Source organism: Rhincodon typus, chromosome 16, assembly GCF_021869965.1.
Source record: "Rhincodon typus isolate 14 chromosome 16, sRhiTyp1.1, whole genome shotgun sequence".
Classification (NCBI taxonomy): domain Eukaryota; kingdom Metazoa; phylum Chordata; class Chondrichthyes; order Orectolobiformes; family Rhincodontidae; genus Rhincodon; species Rhincodon typus.
In genome coordinates, this window is record NC_063347.1 from 24,266,983 (window position 1) to 24,293,086 (window position 26,104).

At 38.6% G+C, this 26,104-nt stretch overlaps 1 protein-coding gene across 5 annotated transcripts in view; it reads right to left on the bottom strand.

Moving 5' to 3' along the window:
* The window catches only part of ptpdc1b (protein tyrosine phosphatase domain containing 1b), a 145,536-nt gene that overhangs the window by 20,847 nt on the left and 98,585 nt on the right, over positions 1-26,104 (bottom strand). For 3 of the 5 annotated variants that reach the window (XM_048606758.1, XM_048606759.1, XM_048606757.1), the window contains 3 exons: positions 21,347-21,532; positions 20,848-20,958; positions 14,411-14,932 (listed from right to left, as the gene is read on the bottom strand). In XM_048606758.1, coding sequence (XP_048462715.1) covers positions 14,795-14,932; positions 20,848-20,958; positions 21,347-21,532 — 435 coding nt within the window. In that variant the 3' untranslated portion in view covers positions 14,411-14,794. Of the gene's footprint in view, positions 1-7,390; positions 7,421-13,965; positions 14,044-14,410; positions 14,933-20,847; positions 20,959-21,346; positions 21,533-26,104 lie in introns of those variants that run through there. The other 2 variants (XR_007263921.1, XR_007263920.1) reach the window with 2 other exon arrangements.

Genomic DNA, 26,104 nt, shown 5'->3' on the forward strand with positions numbered 1-26,104 from the left:
GCTGACGTTTCGGGTCTAGACCCTTCTTCAGAAATGATTTCTGAAGAAGGGTCTAGACCCGAAACGTCAGCTTTCCTGCTCCTCTGATGCAGCTTGGCCTGCTGTGTTCATTCAGCTCTACACCTGGTTATCTCACATTATCCGGCATCGACAGTTCCTACTCTCTCAATACCAGATTTTTTTGTGATCATAGTCTGCCATCATCTTAGAGGATGATAGCTGTTTCTTCACTTTCCTGAATGCTATGACTTGGCTATGCAACCATTTCCAAGGCTGAGCCATTTTTTAATGAGTTGATGGAGGCCACATTATGTATGAACTTTCAATTATAGTTCACCAGCCCATAAGCTCCATAGAGACATGGGGTTCGGGGCACCTTTGATTGCACTCACTTTATCTTCCAACAGGTGTAACCCAGTCTTGACTCTGTAGCATAAGTAGGTCACTAGGGGTGTCTTGAACACATTTTTCCACTCTGGGGCATACGCCCATCTGGGAAAAATATCTAAGGACTATGTCCAAGTTCTTCAAGTGCTCCTTATTGATCTTCCCTGTTATTAGCATGTCATCCAGATAAATAGCGACCTGAGGTAATCTTGTAAAACATTTGCCAGTGTCTGCTGAAACATTGCACAGGGTGGTGATACCCCAAAATGGTAGTCTCATCTCTTGAAACAAACCTTTATCGGTATTAACTGTAGCACACTGCTGGGAATCCTTATCTAACACAACTGCAAGTACACGTAGCTCATTTCTAGCCTCGTGAAGCACAGCACCCTCTGCCAGATTTGCATATTAAATCCTCTGTGCAAGGGATTGGGTACTTATCCAGCTGCAAAAAATGGTTTACCATTTGTTTAAAATTTCCACAAAGGCAAACCAACCAGTCAGGGCTTCACAATCAGTACGACTGGTGCTGCCCATTCCTCAAATTGGACTGGTTTGATAATTCCTTCGCTTTCCAATCTTCCGATTTCTGCTCTACTTTTGCCCACGAGGCAAGTGGCATTGAGCAACTCTTGCAGAATTGTGGAATTGCTTCCTGGTCAACATGAAACGTGGCCTTGGCTCCTTTGCTAGTCCCTAAACCTTCCTTAAAAACTTCTGGGTATTTAATTAGGACTTCACTCAGGTAACCATTTTCTAATTGAAAAATGTTAAACCGGTCTACGTGACTCTTTTTCAACCAATTTTGCCCAAGCCTTTTACTGCAATCAGTGATACTTCTTATAAGAGACTAGAACTGAAGTTGTACCCTTAGTCTATAAACGTTCCCCAATTTAGGTTCTCAGTCTAGCCAAGGTGATGCACAAACTTAAGGGTTGGAGTCTATGATCACTGAAACAACTACGGCAGTGTCGACCTCTGTTACAGCCGGGTGACCATATAACCAGACATTTATTTTGATTAATTCTAATTTGGATTTTGTCAAGCAATTTAGCAGAAGTAGGTGGCCGTTCCAGGGTATGTACTCTCCTGGATACTGGGCTCCGTGTCCTCCTACTCAATTTAGGTCCAATAGGACTTCTGCTGTCTCGGGTCTACATACCGGCAGCAACTAAATTGGCTTGCCAGCCCAAATCCTTGAGAAAATTTTAACCGTTTCACTCAGGATTAGCTTTGCTGTGGGCTGACTTGGAGTCCCTCTGTTCAGGATATGGACGAGTAAGGCTTTGCAATTGCCATCACTCAGGTGGTGTTCCCCCAACTCACTCAGCCCAGCAAGGGTGTCCACTTCCATTGGAATACTTCAGCTAGTAGGTGCTTTTGCATGGTTGCAACATTAATCCCACGTACCAAACGGTTTCTCAGCATGTCAAACTTTACCACTGTCAATTTAATTTTGCTTTGGATTATTAGTTTCAGTGTCTTCACCATGGAAGTTAGTCTGACCAATTCTGTTGCCAGTTTATTCCCCTGTCTTTTAACAGTTAGAACTATCCAGTCTCTTGCCAACATCATAATATCTGGGAAGCACTGGAAGATTGTGGCTACAGCCTCTGCAATTTCCAAAATTACTTTCCTCAATAACATTATCCATCCCAAATGGGATGCATCCAATTTCTTTGTTTCACACTGAATAATGGACAAATGAAACTTTTAGACTTTGAAACCAGTCCAGCACTTGTATGCAAGTGTTTTGCTTTATGGTGAGATATACTGGGCTCAGGGAGGGGGGGTGGTCATATATGGTTGAAACCTGTGTATTGACCTATCTTGATATAGTAATAGGGCACAGAATGGAAGGAGGTAAGGATGAATCAAAGAAATTGGTTAGGCCACAGCTGGGGTATTGTGCAGTTCTGGCTATCGCATAATGGAAAAACATAGAAAAGATGCATTCCAGATTAATTATGATTACACCACACATAAAATAAAATTACAGAACCTTAAAATGTTTCACTGCAATTTGATAGGGTGGGTAACATTGGCTACTAGTTCTAAGAGAGTTAGAATAAAGAGAGATCAGGATATAACCTTTATAAATCACTAGTTAGGTTTCACCTGCATATTATGGATAATTCAGGGCAACAGACAGGGGAAAAATCTAAAGCCCTTAGAAACTGTATAGGGATCATTTACCAGGATCTTATAACTGAAGTCTTCATCAGTAATGAGTAGAGCTTGAGAAAGTTAGGACTGCTTTCTTTGAGCCAGAGAATGTTAAGAGGTGAACTGCTAAAGAGCTTCAAGATGATAAGAAGTAGGATAGATAGAGAAAATGTATTCCCTCGACAAGAGCGGATCAATAATTAGAAGTCATAGATTCAAAATAATTGGTAAGAGGTAGTAAAAATTTATCAATAATTTTAAAATAATTGAGGATGATGAATTTGCAGAGTTACAGATAAAAAGCAGGGATGTGGGACTAAGCACAACTATTCTTTCAAAAATGTCCTGCAAATTTCGACAACACTATGCTCTTAATTGTATAAATGTTTCAAGTTTCTATTTCTAGAGCAAAGGAGGTTTCCAGAGAATTGCGTTCAATGGTTATGAAAGGAGGTTGTAGACTTGCTCGCCGAGCCGGTATGTTTGATTGCAGACGTTTCATCACCCTGCTAGGTAACATAGTCAGTGCACCTCCAGTGAAACGTTGGTGTTCTGTCCCACTTTTTATTTATATACGTCACTTTGCTGGGGTGGTTGGTATTACTTCCGGTTCTGTGTTTTTCAGTGGTTTGTATAATCGGGTCCAGTTCAATATGTTTATTCCGGTTGGAATGCCAGGCATCCAGGAATGGCATGTCTCTGTTTGGCTTGTGTCATTATGGATGTATTGTCTCATGCAATAATCCTAGAGGCCTGGCATTCCAACCGGAACTCCATCAACAAACACATTGAACTGGACCCAATATACAAACCACTGAAAAACAGAACCGGAAGTGATACCAACCACTCCAACAAAGTGAGGCATATAAATAGCAACCAGGACAGAACACCAACGCTTCACCAGAGGCGCACAGACAATGTTCCCCAGCAGGGTGACAAAACATCTGCAATCAAACACACAGGCTTGGTGAGCAAGTCTACAACCTCATCCATAACCTAAGCTACAAATCTTCTCAAAAAATTTTGGTTACGAAAGGACTTGAGAGGATAATCAGGAAAGATAATTTTGACTAGCTAATGAATCATCTAAGATGAATGTAGCAAAAATAAGGAGGCTAAATAATTATTTTTCACAAGTGGATTATTAGAATATGGTTGTATTACCATAACTACTATTGACACCAAGTCAACTGCAACATTTAAGAACTAAATAACTAAAATTGTATAAAAGTATTGAAATACAAGACATCGCAGTACACAGGTCTGTTGAAATATTGTACTGGTGCTGATGCAAATGATTCCCTTCCAGACTTACATTTCTAAGATTATAAAACAAAACGGGGTACTAGTTCACCATAACGCAAAGATCTACAAGCGTAATCATGCTATATAAATGGCTAATTCTACTGAGCAAAAAAAAAAATCCTGAAAAAATATGGATACAGGTATTTCTCCTATAATGCAATAGTTGCGTTCCAGTGTGACTTCGCACTATAGGAAATAGCCATAGAAAATCACATTATAAGGAAATTGTTATACTGTACAATAGAAAGTGTGCGTTATCCAAACAGTGTTCACTATTCAAACGCGTTACAGCCAATTCGCGTTAACAAAATACACTTTATAGCAGAAATACCCGTATTCACAGTCAAAGCTTTGAACTAGTTGAGGTCTCTGTATTACATTAACTCAAAGGCAAGACCATCCCATTTACGTCTTTGTATCCCTCACCACTAACAACCCCATACACTCTTTGAACTTTATTTCCTGCTGCATCAATACTTTCAAATTTCTACTGTCTAGCATTTGATTTTCCAAGCGTCAAATTGCTTCAGCAACCATAGCCATAAGTTATGGTGTGGAAAAACCTTGTTCCACATCAGAGATAACAGTTCAAGGGTTGGAAGATAAGCCATTTCTGGAAATTATCTGTATGGTTAGACATATAAGAAGGAATCAAACAATGATAGTCCTACTTAGTTGGAAAATGGGGAGGGTGATCTAATTGAGCTTGTCAAGGTCGAAAACAATGCAATGGGAAAATAATACACACAAAAGAAATCATCTGATCTGCTGCTTAATATTCTGGCATGTCAGAAACCACACTGAAGAGATTCAAACATGTAGCTACAGATAAGATGGCCATGCATTTTAATGAAAAAGATATTTAGGGACCTGGAAAGGAAGGAGCAAGAAGAGAAAATGGAAATTGCAGATGGAGCAGCACCTTGTAAAGAGAGAGGTGTTGAGAGTTTTTTTTTTGAGTGGTTTTATACATGTATGTGTTGTTGACCTAAGTTAAAATGATGATTTCTTTCACATTATGTGGTTTTATGCACAAAAGCAATTTTGTTATCTGCTCAATTTTAAATTTCCTGTAACTGGAAAAGTGTGTTCCCTATGAGATATGTTTATGTCAATCTGAATTTTATCTTTTGCACTTCATATACCATTCTATGTTCAGGAAATTTAAAGAGCTAAAGCTTATAAAATATCAAGCTTTGGGGTAAATTGAAATCTTTTGTGACTACAGTTTGGACAATTAGGTTTTGGGGTCTTACATTTTGGTGTATGGGGTTCAGACTTTTATACAAAGCAGTCTTGAATTTTTGTGTATTGAACTTTAGCAAATGGAGCTGTGTCATATTTTTATATAAAGAAAATTGGACTTTTGTGATGCATTGTGAATTTTTTTTGATGACGGATGGTCTACTGTTTTGGATATTTGGATTTAGCTTTTTGCGTATGGTGGTTTGCAGTTTTGTGCAAGTATATGCATCTATTCATTGATCATTATAATCCCAATCACGCTCCTTCAACATAATAGAACAGTACAAGAATAACTTTTCAATCTGGCAATTGTGAAGTTTTGAGGTTTACTTGATCTTCCCTAAAGAAGAAACTAAGTGAGACTAAGTTTGTTTAAATGACAGAAATACTGAGCACCAGAAACATGCTGCCTGTGAAGTAAATTAAGCCCTTGTGAGCTGATTTCATGTTTAAACCATGATTTGAAGAGTTATGCATTTCAACAAACCCCTAAGCCACAAAACATTCAGTTCAATAACACATTTTCCTGGGCACAAAATATGCCTCGGTATTACATTGGTAAAAGTGACAACATTTATAGGGTTCTTTTCTTTTAAAAATCAAAATCTGGCATTATTTTAGGAACATTTACATACAGTATTGTGTCTTTAAATAGCAAGATAAATTAGAACTTTTTGAAGAGTCCTTCTCAAATAATGCTGTTATTTGGTAAACCAACAGTTGAAAAATGCTACATATATTAATTTCTTTCTGTTTTAACTCGACTTGGAATGTCTAAATTGTGACCTTTCTACAGATGATTGCATCCACAGTCTCAGCAGAGTGTGCTTAAAATAGAGCACTCCAATGTCCAAACACCATCTCCTTCTGCATTTTGCAAAGGCAACTCATTTACTTTGGAAGCAATTATGCAATTTCTTCAAATAACTTTTAAGATATGTCATTGAAATGCTATTTTTGGGCAGCTGGGGTTACACAAATGATTTTTCATAAGCCCCATCCCCTCCCTAAACTACTCCAAAAATTCACAGCAGTCAGATGTAGATCTATCAGATCATTCAGCTGCCGAGATGTACAGGTCAGCCTCTTTCCTGTATCTTACAAATTTTTGAATCCTTTCTTCTTCTTTTTGCATATTAAATTGGTAATTTTTCATTTTAAATCAGTCAACATGTTGACAACATGTGTAACTGTCACTGGTTTTGTTCATTAGTAGAATTAATATCATACATACATTTCAAGTGCCATTGAAACAATAAAATAATTTAAAATGTTTCAAAAATTTGCAATTTACTGCACGTGGAGCTTTCTACTGTTACTATTTTAAAGTACCTTGCAGCAATGAAGTTTTCTAAAATATAATCACTATTAAGAAAGAAAATAGTCACCAATGTGTACACTGAAAAGCCCCACAAACAGGGAATAAGATAATGAGCAGTTACTCTGCTTTTCAGGATACTGACTGCAGGATAAATGTTGACCAAACAAATACTACAATGGGATTTCTCTATGTAGTGGAGCAGGTAGGAACGTCTCCATTTAAGATATCCAAAAGACAGCCAATCCAAAGAAGCACATGCAGGATTTCAGATTAATTCCAAGGCCTGAATCCTAAACTTTGTGACTCAAATGGCGAGGATGCTGCTATTGAGCCATATTTATAGAACGTTTAGCATTAAGCCAGACTGCAGTACAATACAGTTTCTGGTTCTGTAGCATAGTTTACCTCAAAATCCCTTCTTGCTTTTGGACTAGATGTGAATGCAGCTTCCATTAGATCAATCAAAATGTTCTCTTCTGTCTGTATGGGTCTTTTGCAGAATGAATGAGTAGTTATAACGGAGTTGCTGGTAATTGGGATTTTATAGTGCAAAACTGTTTGGAATAAACAACAAAGATTGACACATTCACAAAGTTGACAAAAAGGAATCCAAACATTTTGGGAGATACTCAATTGAGTTTGGAGTTGAGCCAAGAGTTAAGGTATTATGGCCAACCTGACCTAAAAATGCTTACTGCAGACACTAGATGACAGGAAAAGTTTTTTTTAAAAAAAAGTATTCAATTGCCCAACAGTGACACCTCTTCAACTTGCTGAGTACAGTAAGTGCCCAATAAAGGGACTTTTTTAAAAAAAAAAGATTGGATTTACATTCAAATTATGCCTGTGCAAAGCTTCCTTTCTCAGCTGTGCCAATAGGAAAGGCCTGTGTGAGAACTGATGCTTATTCATAATCGGAATATTTAAAACTCAAAATAAGAAAAAAAAAAAACAAAAACAGAAAGTCCTGGAGAAACTTAGCCGGTCTGGCAGCATCTGTAGAGAGAAAAAAAAAACAGTTAACATTTGAATCCAGTGATCCTTTGTCAAAAGTGAAAGCAGCTTGGAAATGATGGTATTTATGCTGATGGGAAGGGGATGGGGTTGGAAGGGCAGGGTAGTGAGTAAAATATAATGGAGAGTGCCGAGACAGAGGAAAAAAGGAGAGGAAAATAAAGGGACCGATGATAAGCTAAGAGGGAGATAAATTTTAAATGGGTGCTGACGAGAAGTGTAGATGGTTGAAGATGGGTTTGGTAAGCTTTGCTCAGAGCAGCCCATACAGAACACCATCCCAGGATGTGGAAGTGGGTAATGGACTTAGAGAAGCGTATTCACATTCTGAAACTGTTAATTGTTGAGTCCTGAGGGCTCAAGGTAACTAGGTGGAAGATGAGGTGTTGTTCGTACAGCTTGCATGGAGCTTCACTGGAGCACTCCAGCAGGCCTAAAAATGGCAGCCAGTGAACACAGTGTGTTGAAGTACATGCAGTTGGAAGCTTAGGATCACTTTTATGGATAGAATGTAGGCATTCTACAAAGTGGTCACCCAGTCTGCATTTCATCTCCCCAGTGTAGAGGAGACCGCATTGTGAGCAACTAATACAGTACAAGAGATTGAATGAAGGGCAGATAAACTATTGTTTCACCTGGAAGGTATGTTTGAAGCTTCAGACAGTGAGGAGGAAGGAGGTAAATGGACAAGTGTTGCACCTTCTGTGATTGCATGGGAAGATGTCATGGGCATGTGAGGAGCTGTTGAGAGAGGAAGAGAAGTGGATCAGGGAGTTCCAGAAGGTTTAGTCCCTGGGGAATGCTGATAAGGGTGGGTGGAGAGTGTTCTTCTGGTGGTGGCATCCCACTGGAGGTGGAGAAATAGTAGTCTATAATCATTTGGATCCGATGCTGGTGCGGTGGAAAGGGAGAACAAGGAAACCCTATCATCATTGTGGGAGGGGTGAGAATGGGATTGAGGGCAGAAGTGCAGGAAATCTGTCAGGCATGCCTGACAGCCCTGTCAACCACAGTGATGGAGATTCATCAGTTAATGATAAAGGACATTTCTGAGACCCTCCCTGTGGAAGGTGGCATCATTAGAACAGATGCGATGGAGACAGCGAAACTAGGAGAATGAAATGGAGTTGTTACAAGAAACAGGGTGTGAGAATAGACATTTGAGGTAACTATGGGCATTGGCATGTTTGTAATTGATATTGCTGGCCAGCCTGTCGCAGAATGGGGACAGAGATGTCAAGGGAGGGAAGAGAGGTGTCAAAGTTGAACCAGGTAAAGGTGAGAGCAAGGTAGGAATCGGAAGCAAAATTGATCAATTTTTCCAATTCTGGATTGATCTCCTACATTCTCTACCGGCCAAGAGGCAGGAACAATCATTTGCAGAACCCAAAGACCTTAATGACTGCCCATTCTCAACCAAATAAATAAATTGTAACAGAAGGTATTGTTCTTGATGAGGGAGAAAGAGATGATGCCATATGAAGATATACAGTGCCATAGTAAACAGGAGGAGAAACAAAAGGGAAAGGAAGACAGGAAATCAAGTTGTAGGTGAGGGAAAAAAGGTAAATGGGTACAGTGTTTCTACATAGGAAGACCTCGCTGGAACAGAAGCCATAATGATCTATATAAGATATTTGGATGATGGGGTAATGTAGGGCCACAAAATACATTCAGGTATCAATGTCCTGGCCCAAGGAGATTCTTAAGGTTCAGAAGGTTTGGTTAGTATGGCAATGCCTGAAAATTGTGCTTTGGGGTTCAATGGAAGTCAATGGCAGCCACAGGGGATTTTTTTCACAGCAGATATTAACTGAAAAACTGGGCATGTTGTATTGGGTTGCCATTCTCTTATGAGGTGTACTGTTTACTGGTCAATCGGCCGTACAGGGAAATGATGTTAGATCAGAGCTATGACAGTAATAGCAGGGAAGGAATGGGGCTCTGTTACAAATCAATCCCTAGGGAATGATTCCCAATTCATTATGATTCTGGATGCCTGATATCATTGATACTCCCAGGTGTGGAGAGGGGTACTGGCTTCCCATTATTTAATCACCCCTTCATCCCAGTTGGTTGCAACAAGGTTAACTTAAGGCAAGGGATGCCTTTCCCACTTCCAATTACTTATGTTTTAAATGGAGCCAATTTAACTAGGGTTTCTTGGATTAAGAAAAGGGAGCATATTAGTTAATAAAACATTAACATAAAAAATACAACACACAGACTAGAAGTGAAAAGTGAAGAAAGCGCAAACAATTAGCAAAAATATATCAACATCAGTCTTTGGCTTGTCCGCTAGGAGTAAGATGGTAAAATACCGCAGCCATGAAAGTTGTGTAGTTCTAGTCATGCTGACCTCAGCAGATAAGCAATTTGAATAGAGATTCTTGGTTCTTCAAGTTAACCAAAGGAAATTTTTCAGTTTTCTTAGATACGGTTTTGCTGATTTTTAACATCCTCCTAGCAATCGATGAAAGACTTTCTTTTATTTGCAAGTGCAAGGCTGCCTAGTTGATGTTCTTCAGCTGTGATCTTCACAATGCACACTAGCCCCACAGAATAGCACACCGAGTCCCAAGATTGCAGCTTTTTTCAAAAAAAAGAAAAAAGCCCTCTCTCATTGTTCCCGAGAAGGGAAAGCACAAACTTGTTTTGCCCAGAAATGCTTTCATTTCTCATCATGTCCACAGTCTGGAATATAACTCTTAAGAGAAAAAGATTTCTGTTGCGTTTGTAACCAGCCTTTATTAATCTGCAATCACATGAGATAACAATTCAGTTTTTGCATTTCACCTCTTCCTTTGAAGTAACCATCTGAAGTTTCCAGACACCCTCAGATTCAACATTCCCTAGTTTCTCTCAAGACAGTGTATAATCCACACAGGAACATTTCATGCAATCACAGAATTAAGCCCTCAATTCACGTTCCTACACTTCTTTGGTTTATATATCTTTTTCTCTCTGTGTTAGTGTTAACCAAATAATTGTCTTATTTAGAAGTTCAATATGCTGTTAGACATTCAGGACTATGACCCATTGTCATAGCAAGTACAAGCCTAGGACTATCACTGATGTGCAACAGACAACGGCTTATGAATCAGTGAGATTAGGGCTGCAAATCATGGTGGTACAGGTCAGACAACTGTGGCGTGGATTTTTCCACTTCAATAACAATCCATCAAGAACATTTATCCCTTGACCATCTCTGACAAGGACTTCCACACTGCATGGCTGTCATCGTGTCTTCATACTAGAACTGCTTACTGACAAACAGTAGAGAGGGTGTATCCTGAGTGAGACAAAGCAAGATAGAGAGAGGGATATGTGTGTGTGTGTGTGTGTCTGTGTGTGTGCGCGCGCGCATATGTTAGAAGTTCGCAAAAAGTTGACAAATAGGACCTCAAGAGGTAGTGATCTCAATATCAGTACCATGTGCTAATTAGAGCAGAAGCAGATGATCTATCAGATGAATATGTGGCTGAAGAGATGGTATGAGGGGAGGGTTTCAGATTCCTGAGTCACTAAGACTGCTTCTGAGGGAAGATGGGACCAGTATAAACTGTATATATTACAGATGTCCTAGGGGATATATCTGCTAGTGAGATTGGGTTGCTGTAAACTAGAATGGTGGGGTGATAGGAACCTATGCAAGGAGTCAAAGGAAGGGAATCAAGGACCAGAACATAAAAAAAGTGATAGACACGGAAATCAAGAGCCAGGATTAAACACAGCCACAGAGAAAAACATTGGGAACAGGCCAATAATGCAAAAAAGACAAGCCTCAAGGCTTTGTGCCTTAATGCACTCAGCATTCGCAATAAAGCGATGAATTAATTAACCAAATAGATGAAAACAGGATGATATAGTCAGGAGTACAGAGACATGGCTTCAGACTGATCTGGCATGGGAAGTGAACATTCAGGGGTATTCAGTATACGAGACAGACAGACAAAAAGGAAAAGGCAGTGGAGTTGCATTTCTGGTTAAAGAGGAAATTAATGCAATAGTGAGGAAGGATATTAGCTTGCAGTTCCTCACAGCACACCCTACCACCCAGCTTTGTGCCATCTGCAAATTGAGATGTTTGTTTCCCTCATCTTTATCATTAACATACATTGAGAATAACTGTAGTCTTGGCACCGATTCCTGTGGTACCCCACTAATCATTTCCCGCCATTCAGAAAAAGACTTGTTTATCCCTACAAGAGACAACAAGGTGCAGGGCTGGATGAACACAGCAGGCCAAGCAGCATCAGAGGAGCAGAAAGGCTGACGTTTCGGGCCTAGACCCTTCATCAGAAAAGGGGGAGGGGAAGGGGGTTCTGAAATAAATAGGAAGAGAGTGGGAAGCGGATAGAAGATGGATAGAGGAGAGGATAGGTGGAGAGGAAACAAACAGGTCGAAGAGGCGGGGATGGGGCCAGTAAAGGTGAGTGTAGGTGGGGAGTTAGGGAGGGGATAGGTCAATCCAGGGAGGACAGACAGGTCAAGGGGGCGGGATGAGGTTAGTCGGTAGGAGATGGGGGTGCGGCTTGAAGTGGGAGGAGGGGATAGGTGGGAGGAAGAAGAACAGGTTAGGGAGGCGGGGACGAGCTGGACTGGTTTTGGGATGCAGTAGGGGGAGGGGAGATTTTGAACCTTGTGAAATCCACATTGATACCATTGGGCTGCAGGGTTCCCAAGCAGAATGAGTTGCTGTTCCTGCAACCTTCGGGTGGCATCGTTGTGGCGCTGCAGGAGGCCCAGGATGGACATGTCGTCTGAGGAATGGGAGGGGGAGTTGAAATGGTTCGCGATTGGGAGGTGCAGTTGTTTATTGCGAACCGAGCGTAGGTGTTCTGCAAAGCGATCCCCGAGCCTCCGCTTGGTTTCCCCGATGTAGAGGAAGCCACACCGGGTACAGCGGATGCAGTATACCACATTGGCAGATGAGCAGGTGAACATCTGCTTGATGTGGAAAGTCTTCTTGGGGCCTGGGATGGGGGTGAGGGAGGAGGTATGGGGGCAAGTGTAGCACTTCCTGCGGTTGCAGGGAAAAGTGCCGGGTGTGGTGGGGCTGGAGGGGAGTGTGGAGCGAACAAGGGAGTCACGGAGAGAGTGGTCCCTCCGGAAAGCAGATAAGGGTGGGGAGGGAAAGATGTCTTTGGTGGTGGGGTCGGATTGCAGATGGCGGAAGTGTCGGAGGATGATGCGTTGGATATCCATCTTCTATCCGCCTCCCACTCTCTTCCTATTTATTTCAGAACCCCCTTCCCCTCCCCCTTTTCTGATGAAGGGTCTAGGCCCGAAACGTCAGCCTTTCTGCTCCTATGATGCTGCTTGGCCTGCTGTGTTCATCCAGCCCTGCACCTTGTTGTCTCGGATTCTCCAGCATCTGCAGTTCCTACTATCTCTGATTCATGTTTATCCCTACGTTTTGTTTCCTGTCTGCTAACCAATCTCCTATCCATCTCAATACACCACCTCCAATTTCGTGTGTTTTCTTAACATATTAATCTCCTGTGTGGAGCTCTACTAGGTCCATCCTTAAAGAATTCCTGAATATTTGTCAAGCATGGTTTCCTTTTTGCTAATCTAGGTGGACTGTATTTGATTCTACCACTGCTTTTGAAGTGCTTTGCTATAAAATCATTGATAATGGACACCAGCATCTTCCCTACTAATGACATCAGACTCGTTGGTCTATTGCTGAATGTTTTCTCTCTACCTCCCTTTTAAAATAATGGAGTTACATTAGCTACCTTCCAATCTGAAGGAACTGTTCCAGAATCTAAAGAATCCTGGAAGATGATCAATGCATTCACTATTTCTTGAGCCACTTCCTAAGTACTCTGGATGTCGATTATCAGGCCCTGGGGATTTATCAACCTTCAATTCCATCAATTTCTCCAACTCTACCTCTCATCCCATACTGTAGGTCATTTTAATTTTTTTTAAATCAGTTGTATCATTAGAGAAGATATTACGTGCAGAGTAGTTTAGCTAGGAAACATCACAAAGGCTATAATGAGATATTGAAGGGTTTTGAAATAAAGGGTAAATACTTTGAAATTGATTCACAAGATGAAGGAAGGACATCTCACCAAGAGGATAAGCAGATCACAAAGCAGACAAGTTGGACTTTACAAATGGAGCTGAGCAGAGAACCAAAAAAATAATAAAAACACAAATTTAAGTCCCACTAAAATTTTAAGTGTATTCCACAATTCTGCACAGGTCTAATGAAACAGATTTTCTTTGATTCTTACTATTTTCAGAAACTGTACATTTAACTTTATTACCAATATTACCTTCTCTGAGACAAGCTACGTGTCTTTAGTGGAGGTGAAAACAGGTGATATATATGTATTCTCAATAGATTATTTTATAAAATGTGCTACCACATGACAAATGAAAACAAAAATGATGTACATTAAATAGAAAAATTACGCAATATCTTACACTGTTTATATTCTGATTAACATTCCTTTGACATAAAGCAACAAATTGTATTATAATATCTCAAATAAAAAAAATTTACATACCAGCACTTAAGATCAGGTGAAATTAACATACATCAACTTTCCATTGTGCTTATTTTCCGAAAAGATATGTCAGGAGCTCTGTTCAAACAATAAACCATTTCAGTAGTGCTTGTGATGCTTTGAGAAGAATGTATTCTCAGTAAATAGATAAGTTTGTGCACATAGTATTCTGAGCACAAGACATTTTTAACACATTTATTAATATCTCAAATACATGTATTTTGTTGAACTTTTAAATACACTAAGAATGTTATCATTAGAATAAATCACAGTTGCTGGGTAATGGACTTCATAAAAACGATCTAAACTGTCAAGAATTTTCTCTTCATATATTCTTCAAATACACTTTCATTTTTCTATGTAACATTGGATTATTGCATTAAACATGTAACATTTGACACGGAAAGCAATAAAATATTTTACAAATAAAAAGTATGTATAGTACAAAATATACCATATGACTGTAAACACTAAATGTCTTCAAAATACCACAACATATTGCCATGTTGATATATGGCACTTTAAAATCATGGCAGATGTTAAACAAGTAGACCTCATTAAATACTGGTGGCCAGTTCATATATTTAATGAGCAAGTTATAGAGCAGGTTTTTTTTCTCAATAATACATCATCTTGTTTTAAAACAAAGCTTGTTTTTGTAAAATGTATGTTGTCAACAATTAAGTGTGTGAAACGGAAGTTTATTCTAAATTTTACTGCCTAATTATAGTGCACTGCTCTATAATATAGTTTTTCAAATACTCCCTATCTTTTGGGGACGGTAACAGGAACAGAAAAATTGTACGTTTTACGTTCTTGCTCAGTGAATCTACAAACCTACACTTTGTGCACAGTTATTAGAAACTTCACAATCTGCAAGTTTTGCTTGCTTGTCTTCTAAGATTGGCTTTAATATGGTCTTGAGCGTATTGTAAACCTTAGGACCCTCATCAGCATCAAAACTGACCTGGGAAAAATATAACAGAAGCACCTATTAGCCAATTGACAATTTAGAAACTCTAATGCAGAGCCTCATATTTGCCATGTAGCAGTCAGTCACAATGAGGTTAAACTCAAGAAACAATAAACAAGAAAAGCTTAGTTGGAAATATCATAATATTTGTTCCTTTTCATTTTGAACTGTCTTCCTTCCAATCTTCTCCCTACCTCATCTGAAGACACCAACTAGTTGTAAAAAAGTGCTCAACATACAAGAGTCATCTTTGTAGGTGCTATTTATGAGAATGCTTTCACAAGAATGTGAGCAACTTGGCTGCAGAATGGCTTACGGTTGTTCTTGCCCAACTCCAAAACTGTGCAGCTTTAGCAGAGGTCCCTGTGTAACAAGTAGCAACAAGAAGTAAATTGTTTTTCCCTCCCAAATTAATTCTAGCCCTAGAATGGTTCTGCTGTGACCAGGTCCTTACTATAGCGTGATGTTTGCTTCTTTCTCAGTCAAAATCATGTAATTCTTTTTATAACACCTACAAAAGCAACACCTCATGTCTAAACATTACTCAGTCCATTTGGCTGAAAAATGTACATTAGTTTAATGAAATGGAAACAAAGTAGATTAAATTACATCATAATTTCAATTTCCCATTTAATTTTAAATTGAATCAGATAAAATTTGTCAAATAATAATTTTTCCCCCATTTAAGCAAGAATACTTTTGAATACTGTAAAAAGAAAAGTAAAAAACACCATAATTCCAACAGACGACTGCAAACAAAAACAGAAATTGTTGGAGAAACTCAGAAGGTCTGGCAGCATCCATTAAAACAGTGTTAACGTTTTGAGTCCAGTGACCCATCTTCAGAATTGATAGCAGCTAGGAAAAGGTTTTACAGCTGCAAGCAGTTCTGAAAAGGGATCACTGGACTCGAAGTGTTAATGCTGTTTTCTCTTCATAGATGCTGCCAAACTGGAGTTTCTCTGGCAATTTCTGTATTTTTTTTGTTTTAGAGCGCCAGCACTTGTTCTTTGTTTTATTCTGACAAACAAAGTATTTATTCTACAGAGACTGGTATTTCCAAATGGAAGACTGCAAGAAAATCATGGAATGAGATGATGACTCAACAGGCCTTTCTTTCCAATGGCCATGTATGATCTATAGAATTACAGCAATTTTATCCCAGGAAAAAGCTCAACAAAGCTTTTTAATAAAATAATAAAAAGGTCCTTTTTTTTTAAATAAAAAGGTCCTTTGATCCATTGGTATACCAAATAAAACTAGAATATCAATACTATATTTTGTTTACTATAGTTAGCTTTAGTTTGGCCCTAGGAGGTTATAAATATCATGTTCTACCCAGCACCCAATTATTGCTACACGTATTTGCGTATATATTTGCCACTCCTGCCTCAATCAACCAATATTTTCTAAGGTGTCAAATGATACAACATTAACTGCAGTTTGTTTTCAAACACAGTATTCCACATTGAATGGCAATTCTTACAATATTGTATGTTGATGAAGGATTGTTAATGCTTTACTTGTTTTGTGATGTAGTTCTCAATTTTTAAGTTTCCTGTTTATATCTATTAGAGTCAGAGCTGTTCAGCATGGAAACAGACCCTTCAGTTCATGCCGACCAGGTATCCTAAATTAATCTAGTCCCATTTGTCAGCATTTGGCCCATGTCCCTCTAAACCTTTCATATACTCGTCCAGATGCCTTTTAAAATGTTGTAATTGTACCAACCTCTACCATTTCCTCTGGCAAATAATTCCATACACACACCACCCTCTGGGTGAAAAAGTTGCCCTTTAGGTCCCTTTTAAATCTTTCCTCTCTCACCTTAAACCTATGCCCTCTAGTTTTGGGCACCCCTGCACTGGGAAAAAGACCTTGGCTATTCACCCTATCCATGCTCCTCATGATTTTATAAACTTCTATAAGGTCACCCCTCAGCCTCCAGTGCTCCAGTGAAAATAGCCTCAGCCTTTTCAGCCTCTCCCAATAGCTCAAATCCTCCAATCTTGTAAATCTTTTCTGAACCTTTTCAAGTTTTACAACCTCTTTCCTATGGCAGGGAGACCAGAATTGCATGCAGTATTCCAAAGTGGCCTAACCAAGGTCCTGTACAGCCACAACATGACCTCCCAACTCCCATACTCAATGCACTGACCAATAAAGGCAAGTATACCAAATGACTTCTTCACTATCCATCTACCTGCAGCTCCACTTTCAAGGAACTATGAACATGCACTCCAAGGCTCTTTGCTCAGCAACACTCCCCAGGACCTTACCATTAAGTATATAAGTCCTGCCCTGATTTGCCTTTCCAAAATGCAACACCTCACTAAATTAAACTTATTTCTGATGAAAAGTTGTAATTACGTTTCTGCATTTTGGGCAAATGGATCACATCCCCTCATTGACTTCTCCAGTCAACAACCTCTTTCATTTTGTGGTTATTTCTGGAATTGTTGTCATTCTTTTTCTCAAACTCTGCCTCAATTGTTAATCTTCAACCTTCCACTTATAGTGGTTTAAATAAACTATGTTGACTTGTAGACAAAATGCACCTCATTGCTGATTGCAACTTTGCATCGACAGGATAATTTAGTTAACATAATTCACATCCAAAATTTTTTCAATCGTTGCTAAAGATCTTTCAATTATAGTCATTAATCACGAATGTCCAAATATCCGCACCTTACATGTTTTATAAATAAACATTTAACAGCTACCCAATAGTTCACTTCATCTCATTTCTACAGATGTCACTGAATATATTAATTGGACTACATAATTTTTAATCAACACAAATTTGCACAATTACTGCGAATATCTTCCTTATGCATTTTTCAAAATAGTATCAATATAGAACCTCGAATAATCCACTGTGAACCTCAGCAGTCTGGGTGACTGCAGTCGATACACAACCCTGTTTATTATTTGAAGCATTTACAAGTATGTTAGTTTAAGTCGGCTTTCAATAAAAGATAAAGTTGCCATCATCCCTACAGTCCATAGGGCTGCTTGTTCATTAGAGAGAGACAACTGGTAATAGTTTAACCCAAGGTCAGCACATGGAGGTGAGGGGAATGTTTGGGGGAAAAAAAAAAGTCCTTCGTAGTAACCACAGTCTGTACTGGATTTGAACCTACACTGTTGGCATCAATCTGCATTGCAATCCAGCCATCCAGCCAACTGAGCTAACCAATCTCCTGCTTTCAAAACTAAAGTGTTAGTTAACCAACATGCCTTATTTCAAATCTGTCCAAATAGGTAGACTTCAAGGAGTTAAAATCTCATCCTTTATCTTTGCTAACTCCTTCTTGGGAACAAATTTCAGATGTTTAAAGTTCTGTATCAAAGTCATTAACAAATAGTAGGAAAGGGCAGTGGTGAAGTTCACACTGGAAAGGAAGGGAATCAAGAGCAAGTAAGTAAAAAAGAAGGATAAGGGAAGGACAAGCATGCAGCTAACAGGCTTTCAACCATAATTCCTCCTTCAATTCATGATCAAATAGCCCTGGGTCCAACATCTCAAATTTAAATTCACATCCTTGTCTTCCAATCCTTCATAGCCTCATCTGACCCATTTCCACAATCTCCTCCAGCCCACAGAGATCTGTATCCTTCAAACTGTAGCCTTTTGCACATTCCCAACTACCTTAAACCCAGAATTCATAGATCTGCTTTCCATCTCTGGGTAAAAAGGTCTAGAATTCTCTCCCTAAACATCTTCGCTTTCATACATACTCAACTTCCTAAATGGCATCCTTCAATTCTTGACTAAACAGGACAGTTTTAAGATGTTCTTGCTAATATATTTTTTCATAGTAGTGTAGATTTGTGTCTGATAAAGCTGCTGCAAAAATGCCTTTGAGTAATTTTCTACAGTAAAATTGTGAAATTAATGTAAGTAACAGATACTATTGTGTAGCAATATGGATGAGAAAAATGCATAGGGAGAAACAATGTACAGCATGAGGGAGGCACAGTTTAATGAGTATGTCACTTTCAGAAAGCAAGCTAGAAAATGGGGAAACTAGCTCAAAACGTTAATGAGTTAGGGTGACAGCACTTATGATGGCAATTGGGAAGAAGGGATTGTATAGGATGAGGGGCATGAATGAAAAGAATAATGGGAATCAACTGGAAAGGACTGGTTACAATGAGTATTTAAGCATTTCCTCCCCATTAATGCCCCATTACCCTTCTCTTATTTTGGAGGCAAAGAGAGAAGAAAGGTGTAAAGATAGAAGATGTCATAGTCAAACACAAGTGAGAATATACAGGTAGTAGTAGCAATATGAATGACAGACAAGATAAATACTCATTTTGGGTGATATCACAGAAGATCTATTAGTATAAATAAATATATTGTTCAATTTTGATTATACTGTCAACCTTTACACTCTATATTATTTTCATTAAAAAAGACATTCTCAACTCTAATGGATGCACATTATAAGGAGGCATTAACAGAATTAACCTTTGCACGTCAGACTATGATCCAGAACTCTGAAGGTTTTTTGCTCTTTCATGGAATGTGGGCATTGCTGTCAAGGCCAACATTGTTGTCCCTTCCTAAGTGTCCTTGAACTGAGTAGATTGCTAGGCTATCTCAGAGGACAGTTCAGAGTCAACCACGATGCTGTGGGTCTGGAATTACAAGTAGGCCATACTGGGCAGGGGCAGCAGATTTTCTCCCCTAAAGGACATTAGTGAACTGGTTGGCTTTTCACAACAAATCGATAATAGCTGTTATGGTCACCATTACCGAGACCAGATTTACATTCCATATTTATTAATTGAATTCTACCAGCTGCTGAAAAATGCAGGACTGCCTCTAGGAAAATATGGAAATGAAGCTCAGCTTCCACAGAACATAAAGCAAAGAGATATAAGAATTTTCATCATCTCCACCATTTGAATCGATTCTAAGGATAGATACGTAGGGCAAGGGGTAGAAGGGGTGATTATTATGGAAATGAATGCAGCACAATACCCTATAACAGTGATAAATTGTTAATGCTGACCACATGACAGCCTCAATATGTACAACAGAATCTCAATAATGGTGTATTCGTGACTAATACAGGACCATTAAAACCACCCACTTTTAATGCCCACGTTTTGAAGAACCTACAAACATTCACAATGAAGAGCCTACTCAATTTGTTGTTTTATTTTTATTACTTGTTAATAGGACGTCACTAGTTAGGTCAGCATTTGTTTCCCATTCATTTTCCAGGTATCACAATATTCTCCATGCCTGAAACAGTGAGATTTTTTTGACACCACATCTTTCCTGCACCATGTCTATGCAAAAGAAAAGGACTGCATTGTTAACATTTCCTCATAATGCAGAGGTGACCTGTTTTTTTTTCAATATGACCTTAATCCAGACAACTTGACACTGAATGAATTTAGCCCAATGAGCTCGAAAAGTTCCTGCCCTCTTTTTGGCTCTTACTTTGACTGGGTGTTATCATTCTTACAAATGTCGCAAAATTGTAAAAATATGCAAGATCACAGTCAAATTTCCTTTGCAAAGTTTTCAGGGAAACAGATTACAGTCACTTTGTAATATTAAACCGTAATCCTATTTATTCCCTATTGTATACCTTTGATCCAATATCTCTATTCCTCAGCCAACATGAACAAAAAATTGTCTTCTCTTTGCTATATTTTGGCTCATAGTTGGCATAAATTAGCTGCCACATTTGATTATATAACGGTGACTGAATTCAGAACTAATTTAATCAATTTAAACACAGATATAGGAATTAAAAAGCCTTTTTGATTCATTTCTATGGAATTAGAACATTTAGGGTTGAATAGTGAAATAAAACAACATTTCATTAATTCTATCACTCCAAGACTTCATTCAATTCTTTACCCCCATCAGATGGAGTACTTGCCTTAGTAAAAGCTCGAATTGCCCGAGTAAGTATAGCATCTTCTACATCAAACGGCAGGTCACGCAATTGTGCCATACAATCAAGAATGCAAAGCAGTGTCTGATATTGGCCCTTGTTTAAAGTGATAAAACACCATGTAAGTGAATATTATGCTTAACAAGAATATTATCATTATCATATTATTGACTGTTTACATTTCATATTCATGAACTGCCTTTTAAATATGCCTTAAGCAAATAAAGACAATTATTTATTAAAAATGAACAGATTCAATATAACTCTAGATACTAACCAAGACTCTCAAGGAGGATGATTCATACTATTGGTTTCAATCATGCATCAAACATGTAGGATTGTCCTCTCCCCTCTCCCAGAGAATTTCTAGTTCCCCTTTTCATAGTCAAAAATATGCAAGTTCAACGAAAGGCTAGTGAAAATTACTTTGCTATGCTAAAGTCCAGAATGGATGGATATGAAATACAAGAAAACTGAGAATTACCTTTTCTAATGAGTAAAACGCTTTGTTGGGATCCATATATTTATGTGCTAAAGTCTCCACATCTTCCCTACTTATAACTGGTTCTTTCAACTGTTCCAGCCAGGACCACATAAGACTACACAATACATAAGGATTCTTTTCTGTGCGAATTCTTTCCCAAGTTCCTTCTCTGATATTTAGTTCCCGCTGAAAAAAATTGAAAATACTGGTTAGTTAGATTTAGCAAAAACATGTCTGGACGTTATGAACAATCAGCTCTCTTCAAAAACACATATTATTGATACTCATATAAAGGCAAAGTTGCTATCATTTTAGGGCTGCCCATAGGACTGCTGTCTCATTAGAGAAATACAACTGGTGGTGGTATAACCTGAGGGTGAGGTGAGGGGAAGAGGTTGATAAGGAGAGCCCTTCTTGGTAACTTCAGCCAGTGTAGGAATTGAACCCACGCTTTTACCATCAGACATCACAAACCAGAGCAGGAGAAAGATATTCTACAATAAACTCTATCTGGGTATTTGTATTTTCTTCATCTTATAACGAACTTTGGAATTTTTCAGCTTCACTAACAGTTCGGTATTTTCCATAAGGAATAGTCAAAATGAATTTTAAGTGTGTTATCAAAAATAGAAAACATTATGAAAACTGGGTAGGTTCAACATTTGAGTTTACTCTTCAGATGTACATTCTACTCTCAATTAAATCAGCAAATACAGACAATTTAATCACTATGCCTGTGCATGTGTGCATAGGGTGGGGAGTGGGGCAAGAGTGAGAAGGGTTTGCTGGTTGGCCAAACTGTCATTGTCAACAGTACGGGGTTCAAACCCCATTCCAGCTAAAGTGGATCGGGACCTGTTTCCTTGTTCTACCTGCGGTGAAGGTCATGGCTCTGTGGGTCAAATGTATCTTTAGACGAGGTGGTGATGATTATTAGATCCTGGAATTCTTTCTACATGGGGCTGAGTATCACTTAATAGCTCTGTAATTATTTAATGTCAGGGAGATAAGATTCAAACAGAGTGCTTTAGTTGAAAACCACTGATCCAAACATAATGGACCTAATGGCTGCCTTTTGCACAATAGTTTCCAAAATGTACTTTTCACCTTCACTGTTTGACTAGCAAACTGGTGGAGTGGGTCAGCCAAAGTGAAACCTAGGGAAGAGCTATAACATGCATGTCATCTAGTCTACTATCCATGGCTAAAACAACTGCCCTCAATGATCTTGATGTAGTTGCTGGACTGATCTCAGCTATTGAGTTTAGCAGAGGCTCTGCAACACTCCCCATTAGCTTCAGCTAATAGTCCAGCATTGCTCTCTCTGTGCTCTAGGTTCCTCAAAAAGGTAAAACAACTTCTCAGTATCTGCCTTGTTAAGCCGCTTCATAATCTTGAATAAGATCACCTTTCATTCTTCTGAATTCTAGAGTCTTCAGGCTCAGTAAATTGGGCCTATCATTATAGATGCTTATTTAACTAACCTTTGGTTCTGCAGCTTTCAAGGCAAATGTATCCATGGCCACAAGTGGAACAGGCAGATTGCTAGAGTGGTTCATGAACTAAGAACTTGAATAAGTTTGTGTACAGACCCCTTCTGGTTTCAGTGTTTCAACTTTAAAATTACCATGAGCAAAGCTTTAGCCTTAAATAATATAAAGGTTACTGTATTGCAAAACTTCTATATTTATTTGAGTGAAAAACTGATAAGGTTATTTGCTAAAAATATGTACACAAAGACTAAAAGTAGGTAAGGATAAAAGATACTTAGAAAGATGAAAGTAAGATTACTCTTCAAGATTGTCGCAAAGCTATCATCTCTCAAGGTTCCTCTTTCAGAAGGGAAGGGTTAAATTGTAAATTCAGGTTCAGGGCCTTTGATGGCTTCTCATGACTTCTGACTTGTAATTCATTGACTCCTCAAATACTGAAGCAGTCAGAACCCAAATGCAGCAAACTCTCATCACAATTCAGGCTTGTGCTGATAAGTGGCAATTAACATTCGTGCCACATGGCAATGATCATCTCCAACAAGAGAGAATCCAACTACCAACTCATGATTTTCAATGATGTTACCATTGATGAATTGCCCTCATTCTCAAAATCCTGAGGAGGTGTTACCATTGATCAGAAACTGTACTGGACCAGTCATATAAATACTGTGGATACAAGAGCAGGTCAGAAACTAGGGAGTCTGCAGTGAGTAATTCAGTTCCCGACTCCCAAAAGCCTGTGCACTATCTACAAGGCACAAGTTGACAATGTGATGGAATATCTTCCAGTCAGCTGGATGAGTGCAACTCCAACAACAGAGTCAAAACCATTCAGGACAAAGCAACCTGCCTGACCGGCAACCGATCTAACACCTACAATATTCACTCCCCAACATTTGTGAGCTACAATTTACCAAAGCTCCTTACCTTCCAAACCCACAAACTCTACCACCCAGAACAAATGGGCAAAAGATATATGGGAACAGTACCCCTTCAAGCCATACAACATCCTGACATGGAACCATATTGCAGTTTCTTCGCTGTCACAATCCTGGAACACTCTTCCTAACTGTGGAGGTACCAACTGCAGCTGTTTCAGAAGGCAGCTCTTCCTAAGGGGAATTGGGAATGGGTTATAAATGCAGATATTGCCAGCAATGCCCACATCCCATGACTGAATTAAAACAATAAATAAATAAATTTGTCAAATACTATTTCCTTTAGTAAAATCATGCTAAAGTTTATTTCTTTAATACGATTCCAGCTCTTTCATAGAAACTGATGTCAGAATAACTGGTTTACATTTTGCTTTTTTCCATCCCTCCTTTCTTGAACAGAGGTGTTACATCTGCTGTGATCATTCTAGAATCTAGGAAATGTTGGAAAATTGTAACCAAAGCATCCACCATCTCTAACTATTTTATTTAAAGAATCTTTCAACGCAGGCCATCGGAATTTGTTGCTGGTTTTACCTGCAGTTTTTCTATTATCTTTTCTCTGCTGATAATTATCTTTTCTCACTCTTAGCATTTGTAACCCTTAATTTCTGCTATGTAAATTGCATCTTCTACTGTGAAGACAGACAAAATATCTGTGGTCTAGGCCCGAAACGTCAGCCTCTCTGCTCCTATGATGCTGCTTGGCCTGCTGTGTTCATCCAGCCCTGCACCTTGTTGTCTCGGATTCTCCAGCATCTGCAGTTCCTACTATCTCTGTTGAATATCTCTGCCATTTTTTCATTCCCAATGATAAGCAATTCAAATAGGCAGATCACTAACAACTTCTCAAGGGCAACTACTAATGGGTAATGAATGCTGGCCCAGCCAGCAAAGCCCACAACCCATAAGTGAGTTAAAAAAAAAAATCTCCTGTCTCAGCCTCTAAGGGGCTAATGTTTACTTCAGCTACTTTCCTTTACATATGCCCTTTAGCGATCTTACAATCAGTTTTCATATTACTGGCTGGTCAATTCTCATTTTTATCCTTTCCTCTGACGGGGTAAATATTGAGATGATGAGAGAATCTCAAACTAGTGAACATAGTTACACAACAAAGGGACCACTTGTTTAAAACTGAGATGGGAAGGAATGTCTTCTCCCAGACCTGTGAATATCTGGAGTAAAATACCACTGAAAGATGTGGAGACTAGATCACAAAGTTTTAAAAGGGGCAGGAGATAGCTTTTTTCAAAATATTGAGGCTTTCTGGACTATGATGAGCTTGCACAAATGAGGAGTTGAGATCTGGGAAGATCAGACATGCTGTTGAATGATAAAGCATATTTGTGGGGCTGAATAGCCTACTCATGCTTCTACTTCTTATGGTCTTTTACAATTACTCATCAAATCTGCCTAGATCTAAAATTACTTTGCCCCAAGTTGATTTTACAATGCAGGAAACTTTTGTGAAACTCATCTTCTAGATTGGATAAAGCAAATTGGCGAATGCAGTTTACATGAAGTTCACAATGCTAATTATATTACCTCTATTAGAATCTCTAATCACTTTTTGCTTAATGGTTAGTGTCAGCATTGTTAGGAGGCCTATATACTACTTCCTCCGGTACTTATTGATCATTTTTAAAAGAGTATACTGTATACAAAGAGTGTCTTTCCTGGTAACCAATAAAAAAATCTGGGAATAGTTTCCATAATTGTCACATTTTGTACAACTTTGAAAAACCAAACATGGCTTTATGATATTATTTAATTAAATTATGCAGGGAGCAGTGAGAAACCTTTTTGAAAATGAAAAATTAGCTTTAAACATAACTTATTAAACATCCAAAACTCAATGCCTTAATAAGTGATCTTCAATAAATTATAGTCCAATTAAAGGGCTATAAAGGTTCAAATTTACCATGGAACTGTTCAGAAATTTGTTCTATTCAAAAGAATTCAGCCTTAAATGGGAAGGGTTTTGGCTTGTCAAAACACTTGTCAAACTGCGTAAATACTATCTGTACAATCACCACCAGAGTGCATGTGCAGTTTATAGTAACAGGATACCAGTTTTCAAATGACTTCTCGCCATTTCTTCTTGGAAATCAAACCAACAACTTTGATGTTGAATGCTGAAATTCAGAACTAAATTCATAAAGTAACAGATGTTAATTTCAACTTGAGCCAATTTATTCACCAATTCTAAACTATTCAAAACTTTATATATATTGCAAATGCATTACTTCCCATTAATTAGATGTTGATTATAATTCATCATCATTATTACAGTGAATGATGTAAATCAGCTGCATAACATTGCATGA